This window comes from Bombus fervidus, chromosome 13, assembly GCF_041682495.2.
Source record: "Bombus fervidus isolate BK054 chromosome 13, iyBomFerv1, whole genome shotgun sequence".
In the NCBI taxonomy this organism is placed as follows: domain Eukaryota; kingdom Metazoa; phylum Arthropoda; class Insecta; order Hymenoptera; family Apidae; genus Bombus; species Bombus fervidus.
The window spans coordinates 5,704,040-5,717,108 of record NC_091529.1 but is presented as its reverse complement, the minus strand read 5'-3'; the positions used below and the strand labels follow the sequence as shown (position 1 = coordinate 5,717,108).

General features: G+C 41.1%; 1 protein-coding gene across 14 annotated transcripts in view; it reads left to right on the top strand.

Annotated features, from left to right (window-relative positions):
- The window catches only part of LOC139993521 (pleckstrin homology domain-containing family G member 5), an 85,284-nt gene that overhangs the window by 26,723 nt on the left and 45,492 nt on the right, over window positions 1-13,069 (top strand). The window contains exon 2 of one of the 14 annotated variants that reach the window (XM_072015329.1): window positions 7,062-9,462. The exons of the other annotated variants lie outside the window; for them this stretch is intronic. Within the exon in view, the coding sequence (XP_071871430.1) occupies window positions 9,418-9,462 (45 nt within the window). The 5' untranslated portion in view covers window positions 7,062-9,417. The remainder of the gene's footprint in view (window positions 1-7,061; window positions 9,463-13,069) is intronic. 14 annotated transcript variants of the gene reach the window in all.

Genomic DNA, 13,069 nt, shown 5'->3' with positions numbered 1-13,069 from the left:
TTTTCAAATATTTGGATAATTTTTTCCAAGAGTAATCGTGAAATTTAAAAGATATGAAAATATACCTATTAGAATTTTTTAATAAAGGGACGCAAGTTTTCTAGCGATGTTGGTAATCAATTTATACAGTTTTTAGCAAACTGCACAATTGATTATTTCGACTGAAAATAGGAAACTAACGATAGGCAAGAGAGGTCTTTTCGCGCTACGTTAACTCGAAGAGTTTAACTTCCTTGTAACTGCTCGTGAGACGATTAAAAAGTTTCGTAGCGTGAATGAGCAACTTGTAAAATTTGCATTTGGAAAATGTCAAGGTACGTGAGAGGCGAAAACGAGCATAACGAAAGTGGCAACAACGATAAAAGTAGCCCGGAAAGTAAATCGTGTTCGCCCGATGAAAATGTAACGCAATCCCGAAGCAAAGAATTGTTAGAGGGAAATCGCGAGTAGATGATTTAAAGTGGCGCGTAATGTGACGTTACATTGAATATGAAAGATTTCAGAAGCGTATTTGGGGCGTGGCGAGTCAAATTCAAGGATGCTTCCTTACGCGAATTCTATCTCGCTGTGACAGTAGTTTGTTATCGCGACGAACGTCTTTTTTTTTTAACCAAAAGCAACGCGCTATTCTTCTCTTTATAATAACGTGAATTTATTCTACTAACCGAGGGAAGCTGGTAAGCAAGTTGTTAAAACTTTTAACAAACCGCGAGTGCCTGTCGTTGATCTGAGTGTGATTAAGCGAGCAGTGTCGAGCCACAAATGCAAACGACGACGTGTAAAAAAGAATATCGAATGTTACAGTCGAATGAAACTCCAGGCTGTTTCATCCACGTATTCGCCTGCAGTTTTGCCAAATACAAGTTTACTTTAGGGAAGAACTACTGGAACTGCGAGGGACTTCTGTCTCGTCTCGAATAAAATTTTTGTTTGTTTCCGCGATAGGATACATTAACCGCGAAATGTTACGAGTTTAATTGCACAGACAATTGCACTTGTTTATTGTGTCTACAGTAACATTTTTAAATTTTGTTTGCACCGTAATACGACGTAAAACATATTCGCAAAGTTTGAAAGAAAGTCGAAAATATACATAGAAACTATACCACACTATCGCGCAGTGGTTACAGAAGTATCTGAAAAGACAGAATCTTTTATATGACACGACACAACGTAGAATGCTTCGAGTTTCTCCGACTTCGAAAATCCATACATCTTTCACATTCGTGAATATACATACATATGGAATTCTATCTTCTTCTCGCTCCTCGTAAGATTGGATAAATTTGAATAGGATTAATTATTCCAACTGTTATTTTCTTCCATGAAACACCAAGCATGAGCCAGTACCGTCCTAAAGAATAATCGATGACGTTTTAAATTCTTAGTTTTCTGGCCAAATTAGATTTTTTGCGAGGAAACCTTTGATAGGAGCTATACTTCAAGGCGGGTCGATTCAGATATATCCGATCAATTTTTCGTGAATGCTTCACAAAAGTATCCTGAAATTTCCTTCGTTGGTAAATGGCAAACTTATTTCACATGTATTTCAATCAAGTTTTGTTTTTTTTTTTTTTTTTTTGAAAGCAGGTAGTAATACGGTCTGAAACGATCGAACCGTTCGGAATATCTTGAATCTCGTACAAAGCAGGGATTCAAAAGGAACTTTTTTTTACGTGTAACTTCACTAACCTCGATATAGTTCAAAGAACACAGGAAAGACTTCGAGTTGAATCGAATTTCTCCAAAGAGAGGGGTATTTGCAATCAAGCACATAATGCTCCTCTTCTTGCGCGACAAGAGGTGGGGTAGCAGTGTTTTAAATTCGCGAGCTCTCCTCGAAAAGCGATTCTTTCACGATCGATCAGCCACGTGACCGGCTAATGGCGCGATAGAGCAAAAGAAGAGAAGAGGAGCCACGGAAATGGAGTGTGTCAGTCCAAGCTAAAGTGCCTAAAAGGACAGAATTCCACTTCACTTGGCGGCCATCTATCAGATTTTCGTTTTAATAGGTGGGTTCCAGCTCTTCTCGCGAACGACTCTCGATAGGTGAGCTCTCTCGAACGAAATTGACTCGAATATTTCTGCTCTGGTCGTTTATTAAGCTGACAGAATACAGCCCGTAAACGGATTACGATGTCGTTTTTAGCGATGCTTCGAGGGATTAGCACGCGGAATCGGTTTAAAGACTGGCTCGGGCGAAAGTCGATCGTTGCCAACGTAAATTCGTAAAATTAGATCGAACGAATTCGTAAGCCGCTTCCGTACAGCAGTAACATTCCGTTCGTGCTCTGAATTGCACGGAGTCCTTCACAGGCTGGCTGGCTCGTTCAAAAAGTAACTGTAAATCATGAAACGCCCTATAGATTACCGCCTAGTCCGCGAGTTCCATGTACGAACCGCGGAACCGAACTAGTTATCGCTTTATGTACCGAGAATACTGAACAACCACGATCGATATTATCGAGATTTCCACGAGAGAGACGAACGACAAAGCAGGAAATACGTTCTCCGAATGATTCCCGTGTAACGACCAGTGTAACTTGTTGAACGTGCGAGCTTAACGCGATACGTGAACTCGCGTTGTTACCTTCGACCAACGGTATCAGAGAAATTTCAATATTTGGAAAAGACGGATAGAGAATCGCCGGTGCTTGGATAGTCGCGAACACATAAACAGACCAGCGACAAACCTCGAATCCGTAGCTCGAAACCAGCCGCTACCACGGTTCGTTTATCAATCTCGTTTCTGCAGAATTTCGATCGATTGGATTCCATCAGCTAAATAGATTCCCTTTCGAAAGAATTCTTCGAATATTTCGAAAGTTAGATTCTATTTCAATCGCGAGAATTCTATTTTACTCTCCCTCTCTCTCTCTCTCTCTCTCTCTCTCTCTCTCTCTCTCTCTCTCGTAATGGAGAAAAGAAAAGAAAATACACCTACAGAGTCGCAAAGCTCGCAGTAACTAACGCTGGAAACAGATTCGTCGAAATGTTGTCGCTGTTAATCCCGAAAAAGTAAGGTGGATATTTCGTTGAAAGTCGTGTCCGTACGTATACAGTGTGATTCTACTTGCAGCCAGTTTATCTCGCGTTGTCCCAAAAAGATACGGAATTCCACGTTATATATAATGACTTACGCTTCTTTGTAAAATTACTGGCATTACGAGTTATGGAGCCCGGTTTTATTAACTTGGTTTTCGGCGAATATCTCGGTGGTACATTCATAAAAAGTTTCTAATAAACGTTCGAATACTTTGGTGAGCCACCAAAGATAGTAAAAACCACGTAGCCATGTAGCAATGTAGATAGTAAATGTTATAAAGCTTGGTAGAGTACTTTTTACAGTGAAATATATAAATCATTTTATAAAGTTCGATAGAACTTTATATACTTAAAGAAGTATACAGTTATTTCATAAGATTTGATCAAATCTATATTTCATTGCAGTGTATAAATATTTCGACTTATTCCATTTCACCTTTAATCGATTCTGTAGAGAATAAAAATGGTGGAAACGTAATGGAAGTAAAGGTATCCCGGCTGTAATTTAAGAAAAGAATCTGGCGAGCGTTTTTCCACTAGAAAATAGAATGTCATGCATATCTCAGTTTATTCTACTGCGGAGGCATCCGCGTCGTGTCGTGCGTAGACTGAAAAATGGCGGGCCGCAGCTTGAAATAACGCGTGTTCCCAGAGCGCTGAGAAGAGTTTCAAAGAAGGAATAATTTTATTGCCGACTGTGATCACAGAATTTTAATGAACTTTTAATCGACTTCTTCCCTAAGGGACCTTCGTAATCGTTTCTTTTATCTGCTATTCGAAGGAGAAAGGCAGAAAAGTGTTTGAGCGTTTAGAATGATAATTCGAATTCAATTGAATCGACTTTATCGTATCACGGGTTCTAACTTTAATCACGAATCGTGCCTCCACGTAGAGATACTTTTGTGCCTCACGCATCGATGACCAATTAATTCTGCTTTAATCGTTATTTGCCTACCCTCTTTGATTCGGGCCCTGGTTCTAAGCAACGATCCCTTTCTCCCTTCTAAATTAAAGGGATCATCGATACGACACGGGAGATTAATTGTCCACGAACAAGCTATCCAGACTGCTAATTGCCAGATAATGACGCAACGAACCTCCGTGGTTCATTGAAAAATCCTGATAGAGCTCGAGTGGCTTTTCAGGTTGCAATACCATATCCGACATTTCTCTCGTAATGAAATCTTAATTAGGGGAAGGTCGTCAGTCGTAAAGGGATTATAGCGTGACGCACAGATAACGAATGCTGACCTAAATTGAATCACGCGCTCGATTAATTAGTCTTCTTCGGGGTAAAGAAAACCTTCTTCCTCCGAAAGGTTGATAAATCGAACCTTAAAGAGTCTTTAACTCGAGATCAGGGAATTTCTTGTCACTACGTTACGTTAAAACTCAAATATGAAAAGTAATTGCGTGGAAAACAGCAAGATTGACATTCTTTGATTGGAAATTACGCGGTAGAGTGGAATTATTTGGTCAAGAAAGATATTTCATCAAGATTGGTTATGAACAATTCTTTTAACGATCTACATTTGAAGATACACTTTAGATCTCGTTGTTAGTGGCACGATAAACGGTGAAATATATCGTGTATTTGCGTTGACAGCCTTTTACGAAAGTACAACTTCAAGTCATCAAGAGGGAAATTTGTTCAACTAATTTCAATATTCTCAGTTGTAATTATCATAATTCAATAACCTGTGTACATTACTTTATTCTCGACAGTTATTTGATCGCCTATTTCGTTAGTTCTTATATAAAAAACATCTCAAACATCCCCTTGAAGCAAATAATTCCAGCACAAATTGTTTTCCGGTTTTTAATATCTTTTCTTGCTGAAATTAAAGTACATGGTATCTCTTTAATCTCGGTAGTGTCTCGCAATATATGATAAGTTTGATTATTCCAAGCAAGTTTAGAAGATTGAATTTTAAGGCATTGTTTTTGAGGCTTAAGAAATTCAAATAACCTTACCTTACTGCGCTTGGCTTAAGAAGACTCGTTTCCGCGAGTGATTTCAAGGGTTGCGACACGTTGCAACACGTCCACTTTCGTCAACAAATCGATTTTTTCGCGCTCGCTAGAAACCGGCCTGCTTCCAAGAAACTACCGCAAGAAGAGAAAAATTCTAGCCGAGTGTTCGCCGAGAATTTGCAAACAGAATCACGTTTTTCAAGTGTGTAGTGACCAAACGAATACAAATCGACACTGGCAGGTGATCAAAGTCGTAGCGAATAACATGTTCCCATCTTCCGAGTTCGATTTTTACTTTTGTAGACCGTAATATTAGACGGTTCTAGACTCGTAGTGTAGATTTCCAAGTAACGAGAAACGATTGAAATCGGAAATACGTTTGAATAATGCCACTCTTTGTAGCGGAACATGTTCGCGTACTGTCCAAATGCTCTTTAGCGGCAATTTAGAACGTAGGAATCCTTGTATGCGTAGAGTAGAATTTGGCTTGATGAAACGTAGACGACTATGAGTATCCGAGTGGATATCCCCGAGAAATTTCGAGAGGGAGCGTGAATTACGGTGGGAGAAAGGGGATTTCCGGGGCTGAAAGAAGATTTATCGACCGGATCTCGATCACATAAGGAAAGGACATCTGTAATTGGACGACAAACACGAAATCCGTGTACCAAGGATCGAGCCAGTGTTATTTCAAACCGGTGTAATTTCAGAGGCTCGCATACTGTGGCAGAAACTAAATTCAGTCCTTCAGGGTGTTGAGTAAAATAATTGAGAGCTTTGGACTAATGAATTTTAATATGTTAAATATAAACCAGACAATAGAATAATAATTATCTTACTTTACGTTTACTGCAGTAAATTTTCGTAGTAGAGAAATAATAATTAGCAATGTTTAATCTCCAAAGTGATGCAAAAAATATAATGAAAGTTTTCCTTGGAAATTCCTTAATGAATAAGACTACGACATCCGTAAAACAATAGATCTTCGTATTGTCGAATTTCTTCCTCAATTTTCTTACGTGAATTTCCCTTCCGAATCATTGTCACTCGTGTCACCGCCAAAAGGGACGAAACGTGTGTATTCATTCGTAATCCCTCCGCCTCCGCTGAAACAGCTGTACTCGAGTTCCTCTCGATTTTAAAAATACGCGTACGTCAATATAGCGAGTTTATGCAGAACCACGAGCATTGTGTATTCGATGTATACGTACATATTTGCAAGGTCGTGTGTATGAATCTTAAAACGTTGGGAAAAATTACTTGGTCGATTTATTTTTCCACGCGGCTTCACTTCAATCATACCCGCGAGCTGCACGAATCGCTGAATCGATGTGATACACGACGATCGGATCGTTTCATCCAACGGAATTTATTCTTCGCTTACGTTCGGTTTATTCGCCGCGCTACATATTATTTGCACGTAGATTGTTCGATAACGCGAAAAGGAAGATTTGAATTTCACCAGAATTCTCAGACGTCTTCTTCTCCAAAGCGAAATAAAATTTTTATGCATAAGATGACGGAAGTTACTTGTAGACACTTTCTATGAATGTATTATATGTTCTATACAAAATATTTTGAAATTTATTGGCATCTATAGTCGAGGTGCACGCGAGTATTTTCATTTCTTCATTTCGAACAGCTCGTCTAATTCGCAAATATAAGTTTCCTGAAAATAAGTGGAAAATCTATAAAGCGTGTATCTTCTTTTCCTTCGTACATATAAGAGCAAATTTTTAATTCAACGTACGAGCACGCGATTCTTGAAGAGTCCAGGCTGAACGCGAATACAGCTTTCTGAATAATTAAAAGGATGGGAGAGTTTCCTTGAAAGTCGTTGCGCTTTAAGGTAGTTTTACTTTCAGGTCAACAACTCGTCGCGACACGTGTCTCGGTTCGCTAAGCGCGCAGGTGTATTAACAAGTTTTTCGCGGACAGCTTCTCAGAGACTCGATTTTCCAGACAGATATTTCTACGAGGCGAGATTTCACCGTGTCCGCAAACAGGGCAATTTTCATTCACTAGATTCGTTAATTACACAGATGCCAGACAACGCAAACTGCCACGCGTCGCTCGCGAAAGTTAATACCGACTCATCCCCCAAGATCTGCAAACGCGAGAACGACATTGCGTTATTGGATCAACGTCACAGTTAACAAACATTGACTAAACATTCACGAAGAAAGGATTCACCGTATTGTTCACCAAAAAAAAAAAAGAAAAAAAAACGAAACATCGACTTACTTTTAAATAAGGATCGTACTAAGCAAGCAATATAAAGCTATATAAGACGCTATATAAAAATCTACATAAAAGAAGTTAAAAAACATCGTTCGTTGAAAGCTGCATAATCCCTGCTACGATACTTAGGAGAAGAAAAGAGAAAGGAGAATCCTGCTTTTAAGGAGTATTTGCCACGATTCCGCCAAGTTTTTCATTAAAAGTTAATTACGAAAGGGACAGTCGTTCGAGACGTAGGCCGTAAAAATGGTCGACCTTCAATTTTGCAGAAGTTAGGAACCACCGAAAGATTGGAAGGTTTTGAAGTCGTTTCGAAGAGACGAGAAGATCGCGGTCACTCCCTCGCGTCATTTAACCTACGATTTCAAAAGAGCTATCTAAAGTTTCGTCGGTACTCGCACGCAGAAAGTTTAAAACACTGGATTCATTGTGATCCGATTCAACAATCGAACTGCCGGAACCATAGCAAACGACGTTCGAGACGAGCACCTCGTGGACCTGAAAAGCGGAAAAAAGCAGCGACGACTCGATCGACGAAAGACTCGATGAATTCGACGACCTGAACTGGTGTCACGACCACCTGGACGCATTCGCCGCGACGAACCTGCTGTTCTTAGGATCCATTGTGCTCACAGCCAATATCAGCGACATTCAAAGGCTCCACCGCCTCCTGGGGTACTGCTTTTCGATGACGATCGAACGATTGACATTAGGCAAATGGTGTTAGCACCCGTGAGACGTATTTCGTGCTTCCTCGTGTGGAAAAGTCGACTCGAGTGTGTAACTGTGGCGCGCTCGATGCAACGTCCCGTTGAAACGTGACTCTCCATGCAATCAACTTGCAAGCCGAAGTACGTGGCTAAGGTGTCAATAGAGCCGATAGCTAACGCGGAAGGCGGCCTCGAGATCTTCCCCGATAAAAGAAAGTTTTCGCGACGACTGTAAAGTCTTGGTTTTATTTCGAGCCGTTGATTCCTTGAAATTTATCGGGGTTCATTAACAGAGACGAGTGATACTTCGCGATCCGAATTGAAGTTTCCGAAGACAATAACAAATCGGGTTTCCCAGGCGCAAGCGGTGCCCTAGAAAAGTATAGACACCTACCGGAGTATAATTTCCAATACTACATCGATTGGTCCGATTACACAGTAACAGCTTGAAGACATCGTTTCTGAACTGGAACAACGAACGCGAGCTTCTGACACCGTCCATCAAGCGGATTATCCGTTAGAAAGATAGACGTTAATGGTCTCCAAGGCTCGAAACAGCAGCGAGAGAGATTTCCAAATTTATCTGATCTTTGAGTTGGAACAACGAACAGGCTTCTGGCACTGTCGATCAGACGGATTATCGATCGCGAATTACCTACGTTAAAAGTCTCAAAGATTTCAAGCGACATCCGAAGGAGCTTCCAAATTTGTCTTTTTCTTAGAAAAGAAATTTCTACCGATACTAAACGATACTCGACCCAAGAATCTCAAAGATCTCCACCACTATAACAAATACTAATTTTGACACCCGGTTTGTTGGTACTCATCAATCATCACCATAAACTGGAGCATCAAAGAAGCCCTCTACTTCATCGGCCAGCTGGGCCAAAGCGCGGAAACGCCGAAGCAGAGGAGCCCGGACGAAGAGCCCAAAAGGCAGCAGAGGAGTGCCCTGCGGAACCTGGTTCGTAGATTGAGCATTAGCAGCGGAATCGGACGATACGCGATTGGTTCGTTCGGTCAGGGTGGGGCAACCGGGCCCAGCGGTGGCGGGCCCGTGGAGAGGTTCGCCGGTGCTGAGGGTACGGAGGCCGTGAACGGTTGCCCGGGTGGTTCGCAGCCGGTGGCGGGGCCTGGAGTAAGCGGCACGGTGTCCGCATCGGCCGCGAGGGACGGTCGCGGTGTCCTAAGTCGACGGTCGAGCCGCGAGCAGAGCCCCGCGAAGTCATCGGAGGGCCAGGATGCGCCCACCCACGGGGGCGGGGGTGGTGGCGGTGCCGGGAGCGCATCTGGTGCTGGCGCAACCGGTCCCGGACAGGATTGGCGAAGGCTAGTGGGCAGCATCAGGCGCAAAGTGCGCCGGAAAACCGGTCAGGGCAGCGCCAGCATCTCCGAGGCCGCGCTGCACGAAACCAACCGCAACCAGGATGACTTTCTCAAGGCCACCATGAGAATCTTTCTGGTGGTGTCGCCACCGATGGGACGAGTTCAGGTACCGTAACCATCGACCTTCTGACCAATTGGATTTTGCGAGTGTGTGAAGAGGGAAAGTTTTCTTTAGAGAGTTGAATCGGGTTGCAGGAATTTTCAGTTTGATCGGTTTTGTATCAAGGAAAGGGATATGTTTGGCTTGCGCAATTATGTATTTGGAATAGGGGACATCTTAATAAGGTTGACGAGCTTAAAATAACTATATGTCGAGATCAACGTACTGATTAATTTTTCTCCACACGAGTGACAAAGATCGGCCCCTATTCTGAATAATTATACGGAATTATTAAGGAATTATAAGAAAACATAAGGTACAAGGTTTCTTGAGTTTGGAATGGTACATTCGAAACATTCTTAACAAGTCCACTGTCCTGTGAGTCATTTGTTTATCCTTGCTTATACCCGTGTAGTTGAATTACAAAATTGACAAAAAGCTAAGAAGAATTGACTGCGAAGAGGTTCACGTTTAAAAGTCCTTAATTTCCTTTCTCCGCTTAATGAAAAATACCGGCGCATCGTACAAGCAATAGAGAGAGGTGGATTTCACTGAGCATTTTATCCCTGCGCGCGACGTACAAATGGTGATCGCTTAAAGCTCCCGGACAGTGAACGTGTTAAAACGACACTTCTCTTCAGAGTTGCTACAGTCACGAAGAATAGTCCTAAATCCTACTCTTTCTCTTTCTCTTTCCCTCTTTGTGTTTTTGCGCGATATTGAACGTAGTTGGCGTACTTTCAGCGCCATCACGAGTCACGTCGCCCGCGGCGGTGCTCAGATAAAGTCGAAACGCGGAATTTAATAATACCGCTGGATATTAATTCGTTACGCCGCCGGTTATTAGCAGATAAAGCGTTACCAGCTGGCACGCGCGTTCCGACCCGAAATAGACGGTATGAAAGCTAAGGATTCTCGAAACTTTCCGCGGCAGTGATCCAACTGGCGACCTAGTTTCGTGGGAGCCGCACGGAAGTCTGCCCACTTCCACCTGATTAGTGGCAGAGATAATTGCCTTGAGAAATCGTGATCGAAATGGGACCGTTTTTCGATCCAGCCCGCGACTCGAACAGCCATAAACTCATCGACCGCCTCGTTAATCGTTCAAATCCATTATCAGAACCGTAATCGAGTTCCTCCCGTTTCCTTATACAACGTGCAAGCACGAAGATCCAGCATGAGTAGCAATAGAACAAAGATTACAGTGTGTCCCATTACAGCTTTCGGATCGTAGTGCTTGAAAAAGCCATTTGAAAGTTACACGAAAATGGCTGATAAGGACTGATTATAAAAGAGCAAACAGTCTGAAGATATTAGCTTCAATTTGTTCTACCGCGTAGCACGTTGATTCTGTAGAGTTGGTACGTAGTTTTTGGTTATACGTGTGACATCGATCTGAACGTAAAAAGCAAAATGCACTGCAAGAATATATCTATATTAAATAGACGATAAGTAGAGTTTTGTTGATTTTCCATTATTCATATCGTTTTATGTTGAAATAGAGAAATTTCAAGATGGTATCGGAGAAAAACTAACGAAAGAATTTATCAGGTTACAAATTTACATGAATATCCGCAGACTAGAAAGGAAGATCGGATCCTCAGTGAACACGTTAATCGTATCAGACTAGAAAATCAGCAGCACGCGGATAACAACACTGTTGCTTACGTTGTAACCTATCCCACGGATAAACCATCCGGTAAGATCGATGGTACGTAGAACCAGGTGCTCGTCGCTGTTCATTTCAAGAATATCGAAAGGAATATTTTACCTCGGCGTTAACATAAACAAAACAGTCTTCATACATTTTTTACGACTATGTTGTAGAGTGTTACGAAACAATTTGATGTATCGTATCATCATCACGATGCTACTCGTGGCATGTATAAAGTAGTGTCGCGAAGCAATTTCAAGCTCTCGCAACTGTGTATGTTGAAATTTCAAAGCTCTCCGACTCGTTCTTCAACGCTACAACGATATCTTAATGCTTCACGCGACACTTCGAAACTTACTGAAGTAATTTTCCAACCTTTTTTTTTTTTTTTTGGTGAAATTTATTCACAGTTTTTAGAATTTATAACCCAAGTTCTTTGCCTTTAAGAAGTTCCCTTGCCACCGTCGTTTCTCATCGAAATCGCTTTCCACCATTTCACGAGATACTTCACGGACTCGTAGCTGAATCGTAAAGTACATCGATCGTTATCGAAACGATTTACGAGTTTCTAGCTGAGAAAAGCGATTATCCACATAACGAACAATTAAAACGTTATCGAAGTGTTTAGTTGAGAGGCGTGTAATTAAGTAAACAGGATCGGTATCGAGCAGGTGGTACACCGTAGATTGACGATCTGAAAACCGATTATCCATTACTCGAATTGATCGACCTGTCGATTAGAATATCCGCGTCAGAACTACCGAGCAACAAAGATTATCCTTATCCACGTTTATTATTTTCATCCCTTTAAAGAATCCCCTTTTGCCCAGAGAATTCACGAAAACGAATAAAAGTTCCAAGAATGAACGTTATTTGTCTTCGAATACATCACGTGTTGTGTCCGGATAATAGGTGCGTCATCAATCATTCCGATTCTGAATTTATTTCGGGAAATGATCACTTTAGCGTCATGGTAAATTATAGGTATCTATCGCGTTAAGTCTCAAGAGGGGACGACAACGTCCCCTCTTGAGATTTTACTTCTTGTTTGTTGCTTTTCACTTTTGTTTCTTCCTTCTAAGTTTTACAGGCAGTAAATCATATATGAAAGTATTCGAACATTTGTACATACCTTTTATGAACATATTATATTTGTTTATATTGTTTGTATTTGTATTATTTGTTGCACGTATTCGAATACTTTCGTGAATCAGTGTATCATAATTAAATCGTGTTACGGCAAAGTGTTGTTCGAATAGTTTCCTCGACAAATATTTAAACGGACTTCTGGGTATGTACGTACAATTATTAATAAGCGAAGTGACTCGTCAATGGTACAATTCCCTTGGTCCAAACCCATACACCCGTTATCGATCCCAAGTGAAAAATGAATGAGACAGGTGATATGAGCTGCGGTCCTTCGCCGAATACGACGATGATCGTTTATCGGCTTGTACAAAGTTGCAAAATGAAGGTGTAAACTAAAATTTGTAACTATGATTTATCGCGTTCCGAGCGGAAACCGAAGATGGTCTATACGAGTACATTAAAAACACACCGATCTATAAGTCACTGTCAAACGTTATCGGGTTCTTTGCACACGCCGCTGAATTTTTTATAAGCTCTATACAGGAAACTTTGACTTTATTCAATTCTAACAGACACATTTAAAATCCATCCAGCTTAAACGTAGAAGTAAGCTCCCCCTTGAGAAAAGGGCAAATCGCACAATCCCTGCTATTGACGCATACGTCACATTCTCATAATTATTTAAATCTTATTCGTCAAACCCTCTGGTAATAACTAGAGACAACTGCCTTTTCGTTCTTGTTCGTTCTAATAAAAAGATTTAGAAATATAAAGAAAATTACAACGCTATTGAATGTTTCATTTTGGCAACATGTTCTGAATTTTTATTTCGAAGTTTTGTAAAATCTATCGACAGAAATATCCGATTTA